This window comes from Micromys minutus (genome assembly GCF_963924665.1).
Source record: "Micromys minutus genome assembly, chromosome: 13".
Taxonomy (NCBI): domain Eukaryota; kingdom Metazoa; phylum Chordata; class Mammalia; order Rodentia; family Muridae; genus Micromys; species Micromys minutus.
Genome location: NC_137982.1, coordinates 55,755,926 through 55,779,489, shown reverse-complemented (window position 1 = coordinate 55,779,489; position 23,564 = coordinate 55,755,926). Strand labels below are relative to the sequence as shown.

Here is a 23,564-nt window from a genome sequence, read left to right as displayed (position 1 = left end):
ACCTATAAGAAACAGTACCAGGGAGGGAACCTGCCCTCCAGCCCCCACACCCCATCATGGATACAGCCAGCCCCTCAGTCCCTTTCCTGCAAGAAACGATGTCATATGCATAACATGTATGTGTACACACTTGGCATAGCCTGTTCACTGATCCCATGAGTCTTCAGAAGGCAGCTTCACAGAGGCCCCTAGGCCAAGTGTGGAGAAAGGGCAGCCCCACGCTCTGTTTCCAAGAAGATGGCCCAACACCACTGGAGTAGGTACGGTCTTCACTTGATGGACAAATTGTTTGGAGGAGTTTTTTAAGGGCTGTTTTTGGTTTGGGGGTTTTGTTCTGTTTGTTTCCCTTTTTGCAAGTCCCTACAAAAATAGAACTCTTAGTATTTATAAACCCACAGCCCCTGGCTCTGTGCACATGATGCAGGTAGAAAGCCACAGGGCAATCCCTTTGCTTCATCAGGCCTTGACTGCCTGTCCTCCAAGTCTCTTGGCCTCAGGAGTCTATGAAGGCACCATCGAAGTATTGAGCACCTTCTGTGGATCTAGAAAACTGGTGGCATACTCTTTCTGCAGACGAGACCGGTAGTAGTAGAGGTAGGAAGGTAGGAGAAATCCCAGGAGTGAGAGAATCAGGAGGCCCAGGTTTACCTTTATAACATGGAAAGCAAAGCAAAGAGAGCCAAATCGTTACTGACTGAACACATCCTCTTCAGGGACCTGCCTGAGATTCCCAACATAGAGGAGAAGGGAGCCATCTGTATTCCAGGTCCAGGACCAGAAGAAATATGGTCAGACCTGGCAGGTGTGGTGGTGACTGTCCCACCAGCATGTCAGATGGGTCAGCAACCTGGCAAAGGTTCCCGACTTCCGTCTAGGAAATAGCCGGGAGGTCCCACAATGCAACACTCTCATGAGTGGAGAAACTGATGCCCCTGAAGACAGGCTCATGCGAGCAAGTAGGATCCCAATGGCATGGCAAGAAGAGGCTCTTTGTCATGGTCTAGACTATGACAAAGTCTAGGTTAGCCTAGAGCACATAGGACTTACCACACTCAGGACCATCCCCTTCACAAGCTCCTGAGAATCACAACCTACTCCCCAAAATCATATAAACACTGCATGGGAGTAATGGACCACCTGTGACTCCAGCTGCCTGGAAAAAACTACTAGACTTCACACTGCTAAGCTCTGAGTCCAACTGAAAAGCCCCAGGGAATAAGGTGGAGAACAATCAAAGAATGCTCCCAAAGTCAGCTGTGGGCCTACACACACACACACACACACACACACACACACACACACACACACGCACGCACAAAGGAGCACATACACACACACATGCACATACACACAAGCATGGATACAGCGATGAACACTCACCATAGACACACTAAAGTTTAATAAAATACAATACAAGCAGACTGTTGGAACCAGACCAGAAAAGAGACTGATCTGAGACGTGCGGTTTTTAACACTCTGCGAAGGGTTCTGATGAGCAGCCAACCCGACAGACTCAGATTAAGTATCTCCAAGGCTTACCTCCTGGTTGAGATTCAAGGAGTGAGGGGTTCTAGCGTAAGCCAGCCCCACCCCCTTCCCCAGTACCAGGAAGTGTCCCCTGGGCCCCATGTTCAACCGGTTCTCACCCAGAACGGATCTCCATGCAGGGGTCCCACCATGGCCATGAAGAGCGGCTGTTGCAGCAGAGCAAACACGGCACTGATGAGGGACTGAAGACCTGTCAATGTCCCAAAATGATTGGACGAGAACCTATCCAGAACGACATCCAAGAGTCAGAGGCAAGACCCCCCCCCCATGCTCATTACCCATCTCCCTCCCTCCCAGATATCACTGTGTTGGCCAGGAGGATTGTTCCTTGAAGAGTTCAGGCTCTGCATGCAGCCCTTGGTCCCTGCCACGTCAGAGCCTGTGTGGTCACTGTCAAGTAGCTCAGCCTCTCTGTACCCCACTTCCTTCATGAACGGCAGGGAGAGGACAAGCCTCGGTGGGTTACTCGTGTTACTCTTCCCACAAATGTTTGCTGAGCTTCTCTTATGTGCAGACAACGTTCAAAGCGCTTAAGAAAAGCAACAAACCAACAGGTATCATGTAGCTGTGGTCTAAGTAAGATCTTAGCATTTTGATGCTAAGTGGAGAACTGCATGGAGACCAGGGTCTTGCCAATGGAGATAAGGTGGCCAGAGGTGGACATACCAAGAGGGCAGCTAGATAACTAGTAATCTAGCCCATGTTAGAAGGAGAGTAGGCAGGTGGGCATAGTGGTGCACGCCTCTAAGCCTGACACTCGGGAGGCAGAGGCAGGCAGATCTCCGAGTTCAAAGCCAGCCTGGTCTACAGAGCGAATTCCATGGCAGCCAGGACTACACAAAGAAACCCTGTCTCCAAAAGGGGTTGGGGTGAGACACCAGGTTACTAGAGGTGATGCAATGATGTGCACTTGAGATGACGCTAGGTTGGAATGGGCCTTAGGCAGGCAAGGCTGGGAAACAAGATGGCGGGCCATGTGAAAGGTGGAGCCAGAAGGATTACAGATCCGTTGGATATGAGTGCTCAGTGAAAAAGACATCAAAGGTGACCGAAAGGCATAGCTGGGGCAGAGCAGAAGGAGAGAAGCTGCTTTCTGCTGAGGTAGCTGCAAGGAGCATCAGCCAATCATGTACCCTGAGCCTTCCCATGAGAGGACAATGCATGATATAACCCATGCAAGGTACCATCTCAACAGTGCCTTACAGTTGGAAGGGGAAGAGAAGGAACCGAGGCTGTTCACTGGGACACTACAAGGAATCTCTACGAGACAAGCATCGGGAGCAAGCCCACAATCCAGCCCCAGGGCCAGAAAGTTCATCAGAGGAGACTCCATTTTCTTTAGGAAAGACATCATGACTGGCATCTCTGAATAGGGCGTGGACTACCTGTAATCACTGAGCCATGAGATGTGAACAGCAGCTTCCATGCCCACATCCCCTTCTGACAAGTACCAATGGGGAGGCCAGGAGCAATGCCCCTTTAGAGCACTGGGTCCCTTTCAGCTCTGGCTAAGCATCCCTAACTACGCAGGCAAAGCTCCAGAAGGCAATTTGGCCCATGCGACTCACACTGCAGCGTAGAGACCTCCGCAGGCCGAGTGGAAGAAACCACGAACTATGGTGTGCAGGACAAAGGCCACCAACTGAAATCGAGACACACAAAGAAGTGGGTCAGAAAGATCAAGGCAGAAAGAGGGACCCAGGCCTTGCTAGGCCATCTATACAGTTCTACCCAGACGCAACCCTCATCAACATAATCTACTAGGCATGCCTTCTAGAGAACCCAGGAGTCAGACACGGAACAGAGCCATGCTTTTAGAGGTATGCAGGCTCAGGTAGAGCATTCCGAGAGGACGTTCTAGAAACGGAGAGGGAGGACAGTAGGTACCTGCAGGTGTAAGTTCTTGATGAGGCAGGTGACTCCAAAGCCCACAAGCAGAATGTTGGTCAGCGTGAAGGCATTGATGGCATTGGTGAGTTTTTGTATCTTGCGGTAGCGCGGCCTGGTGAACTTGGTGACAGCCCCATCTCTGAAAAGAACAGGCAGTCAGCAGCTGCTGCCTAGAACTCCCTGGTACTAGCCTGGCCCCATGCCCTGCTGGTATGCCTGTGGTTAGGAAAGCAGAGGCAGAAAACCATGTCTCCATCTAAAGAGATGACTTAGTCAGTGAAGCACTTACAAATGTGAAAATATGAGTTTAGCGTGTGTGTGTGTGTGTGTGTGTGTGTGTGTGTAAACACATCATGCTGCACATCTTTAATCCTAGCAATTCAAGGCCAGCTTGGTTCATACAATGAGTGCTAGACTGTATCTAAAAGTATATGTACTTGTAAACTCAGTGTTGGGGAGGGACAGACAGGTGGATCCCTGGATCTCACTGGCCGGCCAGCCTAGCCCCCGTGCTAGAGGTCCGTGTCAATGAGAGAACCTATTTCAGACTGAAAACCACAGACAGTACCTGAGGAACAACAGCCATGATAGTCCTCTGTCCTCTACTCATATGTGTGCATGTCTGTGTGTACATACATACATTCATACTCACCTGCAGAAAAGAAAGCCATTTTTCTATAAGCCTGGCCCCCCTTATCCAACTAGACAAGCACTAACTTGGGTGGGGGTGCTTAAGGTATAAATCTACAGACCTATCCCCAGAATTCAAAATGTCTGGTGGTCCAGGAATCAAATTGGCCCCTGTCCCAAGTGTGTCTCATGCACACGGAAGTCAGAAGATCATAGATGAGAAGGAAGGTGGAGAAGGGGTTCCTCATACCAACTGCCCACCAACCCTGAACAAAAGCAGATGCCAGTCTGGGCACAGTTTGGCATGACTGCCCAGAAATCTCCTCCTTTGGCATAACCAAAAGCTTGGGGGCCAGCCCAGGAAAAAGAGCGTCAGGCTGGGGTGAGCTTAGGCTACCCATCTTCCAGTCAGATGGGCTCTGTAAATGGGCTTTGACCACCAAGAGTAAAAGACTAGGGTCCAGAAGAGAAAAGGAAGCCACCAGATTCATCCTTAGCTAGCTTTTCTCCTAATCACCCTCTCCCACATTCTTAGGACAAATAAATTTACAAAGCGCAAAATGTTAGGATCCCTAAGTTCAATCTAACTTCAGTCCAACTCTGGGCTATCCTCTACTATACCAGGCTCACTCTGTGAGCACAGGCTAGGACAGAAATATAGCAGGTAACCACTAAGACTCTATGACAGGAGACACATCTTCCCTCGCTCCTCTCTCAGAACTTTCTGCTAGGAAGCCATCTGCCATCTCAAAAGTTGTCCTAACACGGGCCATTTGATGCTCAGTCACACTAGCAAACCTGGGAGCAGTTACCCAACCCAGACATCACTCTGGATGGCCCAACCATGCTAGGAAGCTAGAAACCTCAGGTCAGAAACCCCAGCCAAGCTGTTATCAGACTCCTTGCCCTTAGCAGAAGTGTGGAATGGTGAACACTTGTGATTTGGGAACAGAGCAATGCATTCATTCCACAGCAACAGATAGCTAATCAACCAACCACCAACCATCCCCCTTTCCCTGGCCTTTGTTTTCAAATTGTCTCTGTAGCCAAAGTAGGCCTACTACTGCCATGTAGCTCCGGCTGGCCTCAAGCTCACAGCAGCCTCCTACTTCAGTCTCCTGCTTAGGTAACAGTCAAGCTTGGAGTGTATGCTTTTGGACACTAGCTCAGGAGCCCGCTGTGTGCCCTCGGGCTGGTTATTTAATGGTACAGCCCAGCTCTCAGCTTCCTAGTCTGTCAGAGGAGGACCATCATGACTCATCTCGTGGAGATGTCTGTAGGACTCAAAACGGTGTGGACTGCCTGGCGCATACACAACCCTCAACTATAGGTATTTCTTATGCCAAACAGGCCGTGCCTTCTCTAGCCTATGTCCCCGTCTGCAAGACAAGAAACAAGGAAGAAACGGAAAGTGTTGTCTGGGCTCCGGTTAGCACCATCCCGAGGGGTCACCTGGCATCTCCGAGGGCAGCACTCTCGTTCGGGGTGCCCTCTGTTGGGGCGTCCACACAGTCCTTGATGCGCCAGTCCATGATGTAGCCAATGAGGGGGCAGGTGAGAAGACACAGCAGCTGCATGACTCCAAAGATGGAGGAGTAGAACTCGACTGGGCAAGGAGAGGGTGGGGTCAGGACGCCAGCTCCCTCTCACCCAGATCCTCAGAACCCCGGACTATGAGACTGGGTCCCACCCAAGGGATGGGACATGCATGTCAGGGGCTCTGTCTTTATCTCCCTACCTGTCTCTTCCACCTTCTGTCTCTGCTCTTTCGTCTCTGTGGGTAGAGGACAGGCATGGTCAGCGGATACTCAGCTGATGATGCTGTGAGCTGAGGTGCACACACGCCACCCCCTCACCTCCACAGGGCTTCCTTACCGCACTCCTTGCCACCAGTCACAAGGAACTCCAGGATCTTGTTCATGGCGCCCATGTAGAAGATGACCCGAAGCTGGGTCATGCCCATGGTGACAAGGCTCCACAGGAAAATGGGGGAGCAGAGGCTCTTGCGAAAAGGGACAGACTCTGAGGAGACAGTGGGTGGTGGGAGGTCAGCCCGTATGGAACCAGTGTAACTAAGACGCTTCGTCCTCAGAGACAAAAAGCTTCAGGTTTTCTAACAGCCTCAAAGCACACGCTCAAGTGGCCTCCAAATGCCTCTGTGTTCATATATTAGCCATGCTCGTGAAGCCATCGCTATCAAACACACACCTCGCAAGCCTTATTTTCAGCAAGTCAATTTTGCAACAACATTTTATTTTATTTTATTTTTGAGATAGGCTTTCCCACAGTGAGAAAACCGCTGCTCAGACAAATGATTTTCCTGTATGGCAGGGGGACGCAGCTCAGGCTCCTCTCTTAACCATCCTCCTATAAGGATAGGCGTGGGAATAATTACTGTTATGGCTGGGCCCATTCTGCACCACATGAAGAGCTTCCCTCCCTTTGAGTCATGTGGTCTTTGGAACACCCTCCCTGTTGGATGACTGAAGAGATGAGGAAGGCAAGGGTGAGGACCTGTGACAATGTCATTCAGTGGAAAGCAGGACTCAACGGCTCACCTCCTCACTCCAGAGCCCCAGTCTTGTAGCTGAGGCCCAGAGGGAGCGCTAAGGTACCTTTGGAAATGAACTTTAGCTTTGTGCATCTCCTCCTGTGGCCAGCAGGGGGCAGACGTAAGCCAGACACTGGAAGGCCCTGCCTGCAGGCTCCCTGCTTTGGCAGTGCCTGATGCAACAGGCGGGGAGATTGGTTCCAGGTGGATTAGGGGCAGGGAACCAGCTGCCTTGCAGCCCAGGAGATTTGCCCTATGCCGGAAGCTCCTCCTACCCTCAGAGTAGACATATACCCTGAGGATCCAGCAGGCAACACCCCCACGCCGAATCTGAACTTCCCACTGGGCTTTGGTTTCCCCATCCACGAAATCCACAAGAGGGTATTATGAAAACCAAGGAGGGAAGAGATTGCAGCCCCGCACCCCCCCCCCAAGGCTAGAAACCTGACAGGACACTCACTTTCAGGAGTCTTTTCTGAGGTACTAGCGATATCCGGGGATGAAATAAAGGCGTCGGCCCCCTCCTCCAGGCTGGGGGTCTTCTGACTCAGCCGCTGACCCACGATGGTTACGTGGGTGTAGAAGCGGTCACCTGTAATCTTGTGGTCCATGGCTAGTCCGATGAGTTTGATCTTCTTCCTGCCAACAGTCATACCAGAGTGTGTGAGAGTTGGCTGTGCCCAGGGTACTGAGCACCCCTTTATCTGGCCCTGAAAGCTCCCTGTTGCTGCCCCCATCTCTCTTGCTCCGAGCCTTGCTTTCTAATCAAAAGGCAGATGAGAGTTCTTCTCTTGGTCTACTCTCATGGGGGAGGGGACATAACAGCTGCAGACGCTGCCTTCAGCTCGTCCCATCCAAATTTCAACTCACCTCTTCAACGCTAGGACTTTTCTCAAGTCTCCTTGTCATTAACAGAGTTGGCAACAGCATCTACACCACACAGCTGTTTGGCAGTAAGTGCAGCGTGTGGCATACAGTAGTCACTCAATAAATGTGGCATACAGTAGTCACTCAATAAATGTGGCATAGTCACTCAATAAATGTGGCACACAGTAGTCACTCAATAAATGTGGCACACAGTAGTCACTCAATAAATGTGGCATACAGTAGTCACTCAATAAATGTGGCATACAGTAGTCACTCAATAAACGCCGGCTATTTTACTACTACCATACACATGTGCTAGGCTGTACGGCACCACCTCCGGCTGTTGATGAACTGAAAAGGGGCTCGGGAAAGCTGGCAATCGTCATGCCCCTCCCCCCCCCCAAAAAAAAACTATATGCTAAATTTCTTGGCAGCCTCTTGTTTGAGTCCATGTAACATTTACTACTATTTCAGGGGTGGTGGTGGGGGGGTCTCCTACTCTGACCTTCTCTTCCAAAGACAAAGGGATTATTACCATGAGTAATAAAAAGTACATGTTGACCACCTATTGTGTGCTAGCTCAACTAGTTAAAAAAAAAAAAACAAAACACATGCAAACAGGTGGCTCGGGTGCAAAAGCAGAGGTGGGAAATCTGAGGCCATTTGCAAAACTGAATTCCAAATCTGGGTCTAAAGCCAAAGCCGATTCTGTCAATCACATCATCATAGCCCTGGTCTCAACCCTTTACAGCAGGGGTCAGGGGTCGGAGATCCGCTTCACACTCTAGCCTCCTCTCCCAGCCTCTCACGTGTAATCAACTTCCTCCGGGGCAGGAAAGGCTTCTGCAGGCCAGTTGAGAGCACAGTTCAGAAAGATAAGACAGGCCAGGCCAGACCACGTGAACATGATGACGGTGAAGGGGACTCCAGCATCGTAGATCAGCTGTTGGGGAAGGACAGGCTATGGAGAAAGCTACCTTGTCTGGGCCCCCAAAGGCAGAACCCTTGGAGGACTGGAGCCTCCAAGGTCTCTTGCATCCTGCTCTTTATACCAAATTGCAAGGTGGGGAAACCAAAGCCAGAAAATAAGTCAGACCCAAAACGCCTTCCATTCCTTCCTTCACCCAAGTCCCATTAAAGGAATGTGGAGCCATTCTTTAAAATACTGAAGGCAGGGGGCTGGAGAGATGGCTCAGTGGTTAGAGCACTGACTGCTCTTCCAGAGGTCTTGAGTTCAATTCCCAGCAACCACATGGTGGCTCACAACCATCTGTAATGAGATCTGATGCCCTCTTCTGGTGTGTCTGAAGATAGCTACAGTGTACTCATATAAATAAAATTTAATTAGAAAAAAAAAAATTTTAAAGTACTGAAGGTGCCTGCCCCTCCTTCCACAAACCTGGGGACTCTCAACTATACCTTGGAAAGGAACGACAATTTTTGCCCGTAACTCCATTGAATTATTATTCTCTTTCTCACACACACACACACACACACACACACACACACACATATAGATGTCATTTCATATCATATGCACAAAGGAAATTAATGCTCTGAGCTTACCCTCTCTCTGGCTAGCGCATTTCCTCGGGGAGAGGTAAATCCAACCCAAGAAGCCTTATCTCAAGGTTCCTAAGAGCACACCGGTACACACGGGCAGGGAGGTGTAATCTGGCAAGTTTCTAATCCCAGAACAAATAGGATCCGAACTGCCTGGGCTCTTGTGCTGAGACACCAGCACCTCTGATAAGAGAACCGGCTCAATTGCCCTCCCTAACAGCCTCCTGCTGAGAGTTCTGGTCACTGTGTGGGAGAAACCTCCATCTCTCCCTGGAACTTGGGACTTGGGCTCTTTCCTTCTGGTGGCAAGATGGAGCTTCTGTAGACAGCACCCCTTAAGCACATGGGGGTAACATAGAATTCCTCAAACTTAGCACTCCAAACTCCTTTAGAAAAGGTGAGTGAAAATGTCCATGAAAGTAACAAACTGCTCAAGGTCAACTCTGAAGAACAATGGTGTGGTCCAGTGGTAAGAGTGCTTCAGACCACTTGATGAAGGAGCGAGTCCTCCAGCCCACCCGAAGCTTAAAGCTCAGTCCTTGCTCTCCCGGGCCCACCAGGTTGGCCTGACCAAGATCTACTCTGACATAGACTTACTTTGTAACCTAGATTCAGTTACTCAGCCCCTCCAGTAGGGCGATCGATTCAGACAAAATATCCTGACTCAACACCACCACTTATCCTCCCCCATCCAATTCCTGTGGCAACGCAAAAAAAAAAAAAAAAAAAAAAAAAAAGCACAGAGGAGTAGGGAAATGGGTCAGTGGGTAAAGTCTGGATCTCCATCACATTAGCAAAGGTGGGATATGGCCGCACACATCTGCCACCCAGGGTAGGCCGTGGTGTAGACACCAGCAGAACCCAGTGACCATGCTGGCCTGCTGGTCTATCTAAAACTGCAAGCTTCTTGTTCAATGAGAAACTAAGAAAATAAGATGGAGTCTGGTAGGGGTGGTGCACGCCTTTGATCCCAGCACTTGGGAGGCAGAGGCAGGTGGATCTCTATGAGTCTGAGGCCAGCGTCTACGAAGTGAGTTCCAGGACAGCCACAGCTAACCAGAGAAACCTTGTCCCAGAAAACAAAACAAAAACAAAGAAAGAAAAAGAAAGGAGAGAGAGAGCAAGAGACTAAGACCCCACAACGGTTCCCATGGCATAGATGAGTTCGACTGTGATACACGCCCTCGGGAGAGCGCAAGCACACACACACACACACACACACACACACACACACACACACACACACACAGTGGGGAGAAAGGACAACCCAGCCTCCCTGCCCTACGAAAAGTGCCATACCTTGATTCCAGGGAACGTGATAGCAGAAGACGCATAGGAACCGATCATGAGGGCCATGAAAGTGGATCGCAAATTCCCAAACATGTTGGGCAGCTGGGGGAGAGAAGCATCTCCTGTGAGCTGGTGATACGCTGACGTCATCCTGGGCTCCCCTTCCTTAGCACTCTATAAGAAAGCCTGGAGGCATTTCTCAGAGTGAACTCCAGGAATGGCGGCCCAGAAGACCTACAGAGAAGTCCCAAGGTGAAACCCACTGGGGGACTGTTTTCATTCTGACTGCGCTATCACACCTCTACGCACTTGGGTACCTAACAGTGTTCCAGAAATATCCTTAGAGAGGAGTTTTAACTTTGTCTCATCCCAGGGATGCCCAGGTTTTCTGTCCATGGAACCCCTTTAATTTGGTGACACCTCTGGATAATCTGCTGGAGCAGGTGTTAAAGAAACAGTGATCTAGGGACAGGAGAAGACACAGGCTCAATGCCCAGCACACACACAGGTTCTCACAACTCTAGTTCCTGACAGCCTTTCCTGACCTCTGCAGAGCAGCAGGTATTCACACGATACACTGACATACATTGCAGACCAAACATGCATATGTGTAACCTAACATACATATGTGTAACCTAGCATACATATGTGTAACAAAAAACACATTAAAAAAAACACTGATGTAGTCCAACTCAGTTCCAAAATGAGAAAACTAAAGTTCTGAAGAAAAGAAAAACACTCCAATTCACAGCCTTAAAAACTTCCGCCTGGCCCCATCAAGGCTGTGGCTGTGGCTAACCCTATGAAACAAAGGTGACCTTTAATCCTCTCTGCAGCCCACTGGTTCTGCTGAACCAGGATAAACCATGGGAAAGACGGGGAAGGTAAGAATGCAGCTGCAGTGGTTCTAACGTGCAAAGCAAGCCCAGAACGCCAGCCAGTAATGAATTAATTGATCATTTGTTCTGTTCTGAGCCAGGCCCTCAGGGAAAGAGAAGGTAAAGTCCTTCCTTAATCCCACTGTCTTCCAGCGGTAGGAGATACCATAAGATGGAACCCCAGATGCCATACGTAGACTAAAAACTCCACCAGAACAGAGGTTCAGTCAAGAGACCTCAAATAACAATGAGGAGTAAAGCGTTTAAACAGAGAAGGGAGCTGTCTCTGACCACGAGAGAATGCAGTTAGGGAGACCAAACAGGCTCCCATTAGAACAAGGTTTCGCTAGCGACCCCTGTCTGCTATGTACACGTCAAGGACAGCAGGAAAGGATCCCTGTACCTGGAGGGTGGAAGAGGCTCTAAGCCTAGCAGCGCCCGGAGCTAACCATAGGGCGACCCAGGAGGTAGCATATTGGCAGTAGTTAGAGCCTACGGGCGGTCTGCAAGAGCAAAAGGCTCTTGGTTAGGCATGTCAGCAGGGGCGTGGCCAACAAACGGTGGGGCAGGGCGGGGCCGGCGTCAGGCCCCACCATTGGCTGAATATCACCAAGGCGATGTTCCCTGAGGAGCTCAGACTGGTTGGCCCTCCAGTCCCCCTCCAGTCCAACCCAGGGCAGGTCCAGGTCAAGCCTGCTGTTCCAGCACCAGAAGAGATTTAGAGACCTGAGCCAATTCGCACAGCGAGAAGGGGTTGCTGCACAGAGGGGTGGATCAGAAAGGGTCAGCTTCCTTGAAAGTTGTGAAATGTCCCCAGCTGCAGCTAAAGGCAGCTGCTGGGATGAGAAATTCAGCCAAAACACCCAGTTTGGCCGCATTAGAGATAAACAACCAAGAAAAAGAAGAAAAAAAGGCCCAACAGGAGATTTTCTACCTCACCCCCAGCCTGCTAAACTTTTAACCCTTATACCCACAGACATACATAAACGTATACAGTAAAACAAACACACGGAGACGTAATAGGTTGAGCCACATGAACGAGTTAGTTTTGTAGGTCGAACATAGTCAACTATTGGCAAATTCACACAGTACAGCCTCACAGATGCGTTTTCCAATCAAGTCCTTTAACACCCCCCGCCCCCATAATGTGGCAAAGGTCTCCACAGCTCAGCTGCCCCTTGGCCCTCAGGACCACATAACCCAGCTGAGTTCTCTTCTCAGTGTTTATGACTGCTGACATGATTTATTAGTTCGCTTGCTTATTGGGTTTTCTGTTCCACCCCTCCCTAGTCCCCATATGGAAGCTTCTGGAAGGTGAGGACATAGTCCTGTTTGTACTGTAGGCTCAGTGCGGGAACAGAGCTCAACTGACAATACAGGCTCAGTACACACACAAAGTCTCACCCACGCACAGCTCCACGCCTACCACCCTTAACTCCCACCTGCACGGTCTCACACATAAGCACTTGATCTGAGATCATCCTTTCTCTTGATTCTAAAGCTGTATTGATTCATACTGGTGTGCCTGACGTGCTGTTCCCTCGGACGCCAGAAGAGGGCGTTATTTTCTCCGTTGCTTGAGTTATAGGCAGTTGTGAGCTGTAGGCCTTGGGGCCGAGAAACCGACCTGGTCCTCTGGAAGAGTAGCAAATGTTCTGCCCCCTCACTCATTTCTAACCCCACCCACTCCCGGGTGTCTGGATGGCTGCCGGGGCAAATCAGTAATACGCACAGTAAGTGAGGTAAACGTTAGGCAGATGCCAGCAAACCCATTCAAGGACAGTGCCAGGAATATCAACGGAGACAAAACTGGGAAGAGAAAGAAGGGTAGATGAGGGCATTGTGGAGCCGTGGGAGTCCACAGGCAGGAACCGGGGTCAACGTCCGCCTTTATCACACCCATTCTAGAGAGGCACAGGAGGGCAGATGGCTCACCTTCAGTGTCCCGGGAGGCCAAGGCCATGAGAGAGCAGGATGCGGCAAAGCAGGCACTGTAAGGACGCAGAAGAGTGGGACATGATTTTTTAGCCTCCCCTCCTCTGCATCACCTTCCTGGCCCCGCATCTCCACACAACCCAGCCGCCTCACCTGCCCACCAGGCGCAGGGGCCTGGGCCCAAAGCGGTCCATGAGAATCCCCAGAGGCAGAGTGGTAGCGCTCAGCAGGAAGGAGCCAATGGTAAAACCCAGAGTGAGCATCTCTTCTTGCTGGTCACAGCTTATCCACTGATGCTGCTCATCTTGGGTGGTATTGGTTCTGTTATCAGCTAAGGAGGGAAACGGAGGGCTCATAAGTACCAAGTTATGAATCCCTGGAGAGCACCAGTGGGGAACACCCCAAATCAGGACCTGGTTCTTTAATGTGTGCGATAAGAACGCACATAAAAAGTAGAGAAAGCCTTCTCAGTAAACGACATTCTGATACTACCACCTCAAATTATTTAGCATTTAACTATGTTTCAGGCACCGTTCCGCACACACCCTGTAAGTCACAACAAGCCCCCAAGAGTCAACTAATAAAACATTCCATTCCCCACATGAGGACACCAGTGTGCTGCCTTCCAGGGAACTCTGTGCACTGAACCCTGCGATGGTTGCCTCCAAATTGTTTCTGGGTGCCAGGGGAAAGCAGGGCATTACCTGGGAGACAGGCCAAACAGGGTTCTCATTCCCATCACCCACCTGACTAGCTAAGGAGTCTTGACCAGGGAAACTCCCTTCCTTTGTGCCTCAGGCTCCTCTGTTGACAAGGGCAGAGAATGGGCAGACTCACAGTGAAGAGTTCTGCAGAGTTCCCGGCCCAGGGGAAAGGGCTGAGGCACATTCCAGAGCTCTTGAAATAGCTGACAGTGAGGTTGAGCCCAGACTCGCAAGATCGTACCCTAAGACGAGAAGCTCTCCTAACGGGGAGCAAATGGATGCTGATGTAAAGGGTGAGATGAGATGTTTGGAATGACTCGTGTGTGAATTCCCAGCCCTCAAGTGCTGACACGGGACTGCCCTGAGGACAGCCTGGGCGACATAGGAAGTTACAGGTCAACCTGAGCTCTGCAGGAGGCTCTGCCTTGAGAGAAAGAGAAAGAGACAGAGACAGAGAGACAGAGACAGGCAAGAGAATCATTAAAAATATAAAAGTAGTGAGTTCTGTAAAGAAAATGGAAAGTTATGACTGAGCTTCAGACACACCAAGAGGAGCATCAGATCTCATTACAGATGGTTGTGAGCCACCATGTGGTTGCTGGGAGTTGAACTCAGAACCTCTGGAAGAGCAGTTAGTGCTCTTAAGGACTGAGCCATCTCTCCAGCCTGACAGTGTACTCATATTAATACAAAATAAAAAAATCTTGAAAGAAAGAAACAGACAGACAGACAAGTCAGACCAAAGTCCACAAACAAGTGACCACCACTGATTCTCTCCCTGCCCCTGTTGTACTGGACTGGCAGTAACTTGGGTTGAATGTCAATCACTTTAATTAAAAATCCAGACCTCTAGTTCATTGAAAATTTGGGGTCTCAGCTGGGCATGGTGGTGTGCAACCACAGTCATGGCTACTCAGAAGGCTGAGGAAAGAGCCCTTGAACAGGAAAAGTTCTGGGCCAACCAAACTTGAGCAACATAGAAGAGAGAGAAAGAGAGAGGGGAGGGAGGAAAGTCAGGAAGATCTAGCTGTTCCTTCCGAAGGTGACCTCCTCTTTGGCCAGGGCTGTCCTTGAACAGGTTTATGTCTATCTTACATCTCCAGATGCTGGCTATCTTAACCCTGCCCTGCTTGCCTCATTTATTGTCATCTGCCTGCCCTTATATGACACTTGAATTTGCAGCCCCTGAAACAGAGACTGTCTCTGCCCTTCAGTCTTTCATAATCAAATAACCAGCTCCCTCCTAAATAATTCCACTAGCTTGCAGCTAGCACCCACTCTCACTTCATCTTTACAACAACCCTAAAGGGTTAATGCAGCAGTCTTGATTACAGATGATGAGGTTCCCAGAAGCAAGAGCACACTCAGCCTCCCAGCAGCCTACAGCGAGCTCCAATTCAAACTCAGAAGAATCTCCAAAGCCAGCAGAGATTCACCACACCACCCATCCTGGCTGTCCCATAGGCCAGCCTGAAAACTTCCCCAAGTATACTCTGTGCCAGTGAATATGTGTACTCTGGTACAGAATCCAGCCCAGTAGATTGCTGAGGGCCATTCAAGGTCCACTAATACATAAGTTCTTCTGGTTTAAGCAGTCAACTTCTTATGAGTTCAGTATGAGCTAGCTCCGAAAGCCTGATCACTCTGAGTGGCTGGTTAAGACCTGTATCCATGATAGTCACAGCAGAGTACATCTTTGGGACCCAATTGCCCTACTTTCACAGACATATGGGGGGAAAGAAAATATACTCAGGAAGTGGGAATGTACAAGGAAAAACCCCAACCAATGAGCACACGGAGAGACCCAGGGACTAAGACACCAACCAGTGAACACATGGAGAGACCCAGGGACTAAATCACCAACCACTGAGCACACATGGAGAGACCCAGGGCTCCAGGTGCATACGCAGCAGAGGAGGCATTGTCTGGCATCAATGGGAGGAGAGGCCTTTGGTCCAGTGAAGGCATGTTCTCCCAGGGTAGGAGAATGCCAAGGTGCTGAGGTGAAGAGGGTGATTGGGAGAGGGAGCACCTTCATGGGGGTAAGGGGAGGGGGAGGGGAGAGGAGGGTGAGAAGGGATAACATCTGAAATGTGAATACAAAAAATATCCTATGAAAATGAAAAAAAATTAAAACAATATAAAACATTAATAAACTAAAACACTGTATGATCCTAAGAAAAAAAAGAAAAGAAAGAAAGAAAGAAAGAAAGGAAGGAAGAAAGAAGGAAGGAAGGAAGGAAGGAAGGAAAAAGGACTGGAGAGACAGCTCAGTGGTTAAGAGCACTGACTGCTCTTCCAGAGGTCCTAAGTTCAAATCCCAGCAACCACATTGCGACTCACAAGCACCTGTAATGAAATACAATGCCCCTTTTCTGGTGTGTCTGAAGACAGGGAGAGTGTACTTACATAAAACAAACAAATAAATAAATAAAAAAGAATCAAGAAAAAGCAGATGACCGACACCATTCCCAGACCCTGTTTGCTCCTTACTAACTAGCTGACCTTAGGTACATTACAGTTGGCCACACACACTACACGGGCATTGAAAATGGAGTTAGGTAGTATATGAAATGACTTCTGAGGTTTCAGTGACTAGTTATTTGTGCATTAGAAAGATGGGAGTACATGTGAATTTCTTAGGAATGTATATAAATAGATACCTGTGTATGTATAGCATCAAACCCAAGGCTGCATCACACTAAACTTTTCCCTATGGCACTCAGAGATGAAACCCTGGAGATTAGATCATGGTGAAGCTCGCATCGCTAGTCAAACCTTCACTGGGCATGCGGCCATCTAAAAAAATGTAAGTGATGTAAACTATAAGAAGTCCTCAGTCCATGTTTGCTTCCTGCTGGTGACGTGGCCATATCACCAAAACACCTCAGGACGAAGCTCTAGCTGGTAAAGCCTCATCTGTGGCCCAAGGGAAGGTAACGCTGGAGCCAAGTCCTGTGCTCCAAGATAAGTTTAAAGAAAGGCTTAATGTTAAATAGGAAAAAAAGAGTGGTCTCCAAAGAAGGAGACCCTACCCAGCCAATCCTGCGCCTGTGAAGGGAAAAGACCTGAGGGGCTTGACACCTACAAAGCATCAAAGAGTCAAAGTTTATGCAAGTGTAATTCTAGGAGGGCCCAGATTCCAGCCCCACCAGGCAACAGAACTTGGTAGCTCCAGCCTCGTGGTTAAAGAAGGATAATTGTAAAGAGACCTCAGAATCCTCTTCTTCGGTTAAGGAAAGCCACTGAGACCAGATGTGTGGCAAAAGTCTCTCCATGGAGGCCCAGAAGCTGTGAAAGTGAAGCCTTTATTGTACTTGGGTCCCAAGATGTTGGATAAGCCTTGGGATGTCTGCCAAGGAGAGCCACGAACAGACCGTGGAACAAGCCCAAGAGAGAGGGGGGAGAGGGGGTTGCAGTCAACAAAGTTGGAAGGAGTGGGAGATCCGAAGAGCCTTTGATAACTGACATGAAGTAACAAGATTTGGAGTTTTCCCTGCTCCGTTTCTTACTTTGATCTCTATTTCCCCAGTATGTAAGCTTCTTTCCCACTTTTCCCGAATGGTAATGTATATCCTGTGCCACTGTATGTTGGATTATAAGATTTGAATTTTGAAACTATTTTTTAAGTGTTAAGTCTGTTATGGACTACAAGGACTTTTGAAATTGGACTCAATGTATTTTGTGTTAAGTTGTGGCTATAAGCCTATAGGGCCAGGGGATGAAATGTGGTTTGAATGATAATGGTACTTGAATGTTTGACTCCAAGTTGGCAGAACTATTTAGGAAGGATCTGGAGGTGGGTCATTGGGGGCGGGGCTTGGGGTTTCAAAAGCCTGTGGAAGATCCAGTCTATCTCTGCCTTTTACTTGTGGATCAGATGTGAGCTCTCGGCCATTGACATGCTCCCTGTCATAATGGTCACCCACTCTCTTAAAGTATAGGCAAGTCTCCAATTAAATGGCTGCCTTGGTTATGGTGTTTCTTCACACCAAGAGCAGTGTCTAAGACAGCTGGACTGTTCCAGAGCATCCTCAGCAATTAGTGGTTGGGACACCTGGGCTTTGCCCATGAGGCTTAGTAACAAAAGGCTATGGTTACTTTGTGTCCTTACAAAGGAGGACATGGGTGTGGAGCCCACAGCCTCCCACTTGTTAAGGAGACACTGTGAGCCTCAGCTCCCCTTACCAGCTGGGTGACTTGCATCTCCTAGTTTCGGTTTTCTGTCCCCCAAAATGGGGTTATAATAATTCTGACATCACAGATTTACAATGAAATCTAAAGACTTAACAAATCTTAAGTATTTAAAAACTGTTAGCATTCTTTTGTTATTTTGTTAGTGTGTTACAAACTAAAATGGCCCTGATTAAATTTTGAGTAACAGTCCCCATTACTTCTTACCCGGGTGTACAGATACCATGGAGACCCTGAAAACAGAGAGTATGACCAAGGAACCCCTAACCTGTACTAACATCAACCTCAGGAATGAGCTTCACATTCGCTGAATGCTTTAACTGTTTGCTAAACAACACCATCTGAGAACTTGCATTGCTCTGTGACTGAAAAATAACAATTATCCAGACAGAGACCATTAAAGAAAATGACGACCACTCAGAATGCAGAGGACAAGCACCGTGTGTGGTGCCCCAACCGCCACCCCTAAGGCAGAAGGCATAACGAAAGAGCGGACCAAAAGATTGTAAGAGCCAGAGGAAGAAAGAACGAGTTTGCTGTGAGACCTCATCTCCTAGAGACATCAGGGAAACCTCATGATGAATGAGGCACCAGGAAACAGAAAGGGCTGTTTGTGATTGGTGATCATGAGCAAGACAGAACAGAAAACATCATCCCATTCATCAGCCTGCAGGGCTCCTTATACAAGGGGGTGGGGAGAGATGGGTCCTGTCCAAAAGTACACAGTATGCTCTGGGCGAAAGACAAGAGTTCACTTACGTTACCACTAAAACCAGACACAACCACACACCCACTTACAAGTAACTCAGAACAGCAGGTCAGTACCTCATAAGAGAAAGGATCAAAACATAAAAGCCCAAACCACAAAACTAAGAAAACACAGGTGCAATTTTTGCCGCCTTAAATTTAGCCAACAGTTTCTTTAACATGATAATGTAGCAGAATAAAAATAGCAAATATGATTTTATCAACATTAAAAGCAGATACACACAATAAAAAAAGAAAGGAAACTATATAAAGGACTTAGATCTGGTAAAGAAGCCTTACACTCCAGTAGTGAGAAAGACAGACCTAGGCCTATGGCTCAGTGGCAGGCTGTACATTTGCTTAGCAGGGTAAGGCCCAATCTCTAAATAAATAAACAAGCAAATAACACAACTTAAAAGTGGAAGTAGCTGACGAGATGCTGTTCCAGAGAATAGGCCAATAAAAACACATGAAAAAAAAATTCAACCTCAGTAGGCATTAGGGAAATGCAAATTAAAAAGATAAGCAACAACCAATACTGAGGCTGTGGAGAGACTAGAGTCTCCCACGGACTGCTGGTGAGAATTTAAAATGTGGTAGTCATTTTGGAAAACATTAAATTTACTTTTATGACCCAGCAAATCCACTCCAAAATAAATACATAAACATGGGAGTATTATCCCTAATAACCCAGATGCCCATTAACTAATGAAGAAAATGTAGTCAGTCTACATAAGAGAATTACTCTGTTACAAAAAAAAATACAAAAAATAAGGTTTATATGTGGAACAAGGTCAAACCATAAAAAATTACGCTAAGTGAAAGAAATCAGCCACAAAAGACAAAATTCCATTTATAGAAAACTTTCCAAATAGGTATAGCTGGTGTTTGTCACAGCCAGCCTGACAAAAAGCACACACGTGGTGGCCTAGAGAGAGAACAGGGGGGCTGGTACTGCTGAGGGTGGTGTTGCTTTTGAGGATGAAGTATATGCTCTAAAATTTGTGGGGATGGCTGACCATTCCAGAGCCTATTATATTGTATGTTTTAAATGAGGGATTTATACATAACACGGCCCCTACAATTTTGGGGGAGGATGGTAGAAATGTGGCAAATATTGGCTGTCCTGAACAAGGTAAATGAGTTTCCACTGCAGAATTCTTAGTGACACCTTACTACCTCCAGGGGCAGAAGGCGGGAGAAGCCAGTGGATGGGTTATAGCAGACATCAAGGCCTGTAGACAACAAACGGATGGTGCTCTCTAGTCTCCAGAGAAAGCTCAGAGGGATTTGAGTCTCCGATGGGTAGTGGGGATCCACAAGGTCCCACTTGGTCCACTCGAGCGTTCTGGATGTGTGCCTATCACTCCATGTCAGACCCCTTCCTCAAGGAGTGCACCCTGCCTTCCCAGGCCTTTAACCCCACCATCTCCAGTCCCAGCCCTCCGTAACTGGGGCCAGGCATCTGGGCAGGGAGCTATAGTTGGGTGCAACCCACTGCTTCCTTAGAGATAACTTCGGCAAGGGTGGGGCAGCCCCATGGTATAGCTGGTGCTGCAGGTAAGAAAAGATATCAAGACCTCCTCACCCCCGCCCTCAAGGAAATGGCTTCCCACCCTCCCACGCTCACAGGCTAAGCTGTGAGGCAACGGGTTGACCTGAGGAGCCAGAAGAAGCCAGAAGGGCATTTACATGTGTGTGGAGTTGCTGCCATCCAGGAAGGGATCTTTCTACTGTTCCTAGGAAACAGACACTCAGTTTGTAAGGAACTCTCTGGTTAAATGAGATGGAAGCCAGAATTCAAATCCCACTTGTCTTCTTTCCACAACACAGATGTGGGCAAAGAGACGGGAAAGACAGCAAACTGCACACCACACAGCTCCGCCACCCCAGCGCCCTCCTTCCAGAGAAGAAAACTATCCAGCAAGTCCCAGCCACCAGCTGGGGAGCTTCCTCCCCGATGACCGATGCAGACAACCTTTGGCTGCACTTACTGTTCTTAGAGAGTTTAGGATTCACACACTCCAGGTTGGGATCCATTTACAAGACCAAGGTGATTGATGTGGAAAACAGAAACAAACACTCCACAAATATCCATTTAGAGGAAATAAGACTGTTAACTTTGTACAAAAGGGTGATCCGTAGGACTGGGAACTCCAGTGTCCTGAAAAGGCCAAGAGCCCTTCACGTTCATAATCCAGTTTGTGTGGTTCGGCTTGATCTCATTAACAACTCCTTGTATACTGGTAATGTAGCTCAATGCTTGCTAGCACACAAAAAAGAGCTGTCTAACTTGAGACTTCCTTACCCAGGTAGGTGCAGACCAAAGAGTCTCCAGACCACTCTAGACTGATAGTCTCGGGATATGGATGCCTCGTAGGACATCGGCATTCGGTGACCAGTGAACCAGAGAATCCTGACAATGGCACGTGAAGTCTGAAGTGACTAGGAAGTGAGGAGTCCAATTCCTAGCTGCCCAATGTTCCAGTCTCGGGCAGCCCTGCTTTGTCTAACCACCTGTCCTTGTTTTCCAGCTTCCTACCTCCTCCTCCTACGTCCCTAGCAGTCTTTACCTCCCACACCACACGGTTCTCGGATATACCTGGGCACAAGCTGGAATAGAAGCCTTCCTTCTTGAGCATGATGAGCAGGGAGGCCCAGCCCAGGAGCACCGCGGAGAAGAAGAGGTTCTCCACCACAGCGGTGCAAGCCATCCACCAGCGCCTGCGGTACGCCTGCTTCAGCGTGGGGGCCATGGTGGCCGAGATTCTGCAGAGAAACAGAGCGCTCAGGGAAGGGCTTCCTAGCGGCCCTTGGGAAGGGTACTCCATCATGGTGGCTCCCGAGACCCCTGGAGCCAACGAGATGGAGCCTTCATGGAGGCCCCATAGAGCCCCGTAGCCCCGTGCTGTGGAGCTGGCGTGCGCTCTGGCAGTGCCAGGAGCGAACGCGCCACTGGCCTGTAGGGCGCTATCAGAAACCAGAAAGGTCTGGTCTGAGCGAAGCCACTTCCTGGCGCGCTGCCGGGCTTGCCTACCCGGGCCAGGGCGCCCTGATCCCGCTCCTGGAGACAAACCCCCAAGTTCCCAAAGTTTCTCAAAGTCACCAAGGGACCGACCGTGCTCTGTAGCCACCGCTGGCCCACAGCTAGCCCGCCTCTTGGTGCCAGATCGGATTCTCAAAGACGAGCAGGAGGCGGAAAGGGAAGTCTAGGGCTACCTCTAGACCCTCTATTCGAGTTACGCCTTTCATTCTACTCCTCCTTTCAAGAGCCCTGGTCGAAAACCTCCCGTCTGCCACAGCCAGCCGCGCTCGTGTCCCTACTGTATCCTGGGCCAATCCCACGGCTGCCACGTGGAGGGAGACCCTGGGCGGCCCCGTGGCGCCCCCGCGCGCCCCTCACTCCACCGCGCCTGGGAACGCCCCAGCCCCCTCAGTCCCGGGGAGGGGGCTCGGGATCCGACAGGAAGTCCGGTGCCTGAAGACTTTATAAGGACATACTTTATAAGGAGGCGGATGGGGTGGCTGGCGGGCGGGTGTGTTTACCAGAGGGAACGGAGAAACCCGAGCCCGTCAGGGCCGCGGTGGCCACCGCCAGCAAGGGAGGCGATCTGACGTGGGGACCCGGAGCAAGACCCGGGCGAGCTGAAGGAAAAGATCAGGGAAGAGCAAGCTAGAAAGAGAAAGAGACCCTGCCCCCTTCGCTAAGGGGTAGCCCAACCTCTCATTTGTGAAACGGGGCTTTCGAATCAGGGATCCCCGAGGTCCCTTCCCATAGTGACAACCATGGTTCTAAACAGAGTAGAAGAGAAGGGAAGAATGGAGGGGTCAGACAGAGGGAACAAAGTGCCCAGAGGCTCAGGTAACGGACGCTTCTCAGGGACCCGCAAGTGTGGCTGGGTGACTTTGAGCTGCGCTGGCTGCTCACCTGTCCCCGACAAACTTGCCTCCCGCAGCTGTTGACACCCGGAATAACGCAGAGTCTCCGCGGCGCTTCCACGTTCCGGATCTCCGGAGACCCAGGATCCCAATTCCGAATCGCATCCACGCGGGGGTCTTCCCTGCGTGCCAGACCCAGCGGGCCTCGGAGCTTCGGCTCCACAGCCCGCCAGTCTCACCTCGTCTGCGCCCTCGAAAGAAGCGGTGAATCTGGGAACCTTTGGAGCGTCACAGACCAGTGAAGCGGGGAAGCCGGGGCACAGACTACGCGATCTGCCGAGTTGATAGCTGTATTTACAGGCGTTGGGAGCAGCGCCCCAAGGTGGGGGCGGGGGTTCCCGTCCCTTCCCCACCCCTTAGGTCGAGTTTCATGCACACGTGACTCGCCTGTTGGTCCCCAGATACTCTCCCTTCCCAGTCAGCCCGAGAATCCTAAATTTCCACTCTTGACCCCCATCTTCTCTGTTGACCCCCTGAACTAACGTTTGACAGCGTTCTCTGCATCTTTGTTCAAAACAATCCAAGACTTGGCTGGAGTCAGAGTGGGTGCTGGAAAGGCTTGGGTGGGGTCTTGAACTGTGAAGTCGGGAAGGATTGTTTTCAGAGAGCCAGAACTCTTTTGGAGTTTATATGCTCCAATTGAGAGTCTGAAGTTTGAAAGCTACTAGCCTGAATTACTTACCCTGGGCAGCCTAACCTCTCAACGCTCGTTTCCTTCTCTATACATTTGGATTGCAGTAGATTTGCCTGCCTGTCAGAGGAGATGGAATTAAGATGCGGCTGTAATGCTAGGTCCACTTGGTGAGCACAGAATAAACGCTCATCTTT

At 49.5% G+C, this 23,564-nt stretch overlaps 1 protein-coding gene across 3 annotated transcripts; it reads right to left on the bottom strand.

Annotated features, from left to right (window-relative positions):
- On the bottom strand, nucleotides 1-23,198 carry SLC43A1 (solute carrier family 43 member 1). 3 transcript variants are annotated; one of them, XM_080927046.1, is made up of 15 exons: nucleotides 22,726-23,198; nucleotides 21,400-21,566; nucleotides 13,306-13,483; nucleotides 13,153-13,208; nucleotides 12,950-13,026; nucleotides 10,349-10,441; nucleotides 8,296-8,429; nucleotides 7,080-7,258; nucleotides 5,944-6,090; nucleotides 5,807-5,842; nucleotides 5,521-5,647; nucleotides 3,436-3,577; nucleotides 3,117-3,190; nucleotides 1,647-1,770; nucleotides 1-648 (listed from the first exon to the last, which is right to left on the bottom strand). In XM_080927046.1, the coding sequence occupies exons 1-15, from the start codon at nucleotides 22,839-22,841 to the stop codon at nucleotides 502-504; spliced, it is 1,797 nt and encodes a 598-aa protein (XP_080783172.1). In that variant the 5' UTR covers nucleotides 22,842-23,198; the 3' UTR covers nucleotides 1-501. The 3 variants fall into 3 exon arrangements, with proteins under 3 accessions (XP_080783172.1, XP_080783171.1, XP_080783173.1); XM_080927045.1 differs by having other exon boundaries at nucleotides 5,521-5,674; nucleotides 22,726-23,195; XM_080927047.1 differs by lacking the exon at nucleotides 22,726-23,198 and adding an exon at nucleotides 21,916-22,004 and having other exon boundaries at nucleotides 5,521-5,674.
- Between the last annotated feature and the right edge of the window lie 366 nt (nucleotides 23,199-23,564).

What these genes read in the sequence shown, in the direction of transcription:
- SLC43A1 (XM_080927045.1), bottom strand. Translation starts at nt 22,841, where the DNA reads ATGCGATTCGGAATTGGGATCCTGGGTCTCCGGAGATCCGGAACGTGG. An exon ending in ACAGAAGGTGGAAGAGACAG is followed by an intron (nt 5,675 to 5,806) that starts GTAGGGAGATAA and finishes CTCCTTGCCCAG; the next exon opens with TCGAGTTCTACTCCTCCATC. An exon ending in TCAAGAACTTACACCTGCAG is followed by an intron (nt 3,191 to 3,435) that starts GTACCTACTGTC and finishes TCTCGATTTCAG; the next exon opens with TTGGTGGCCTTTGTCCTGCA.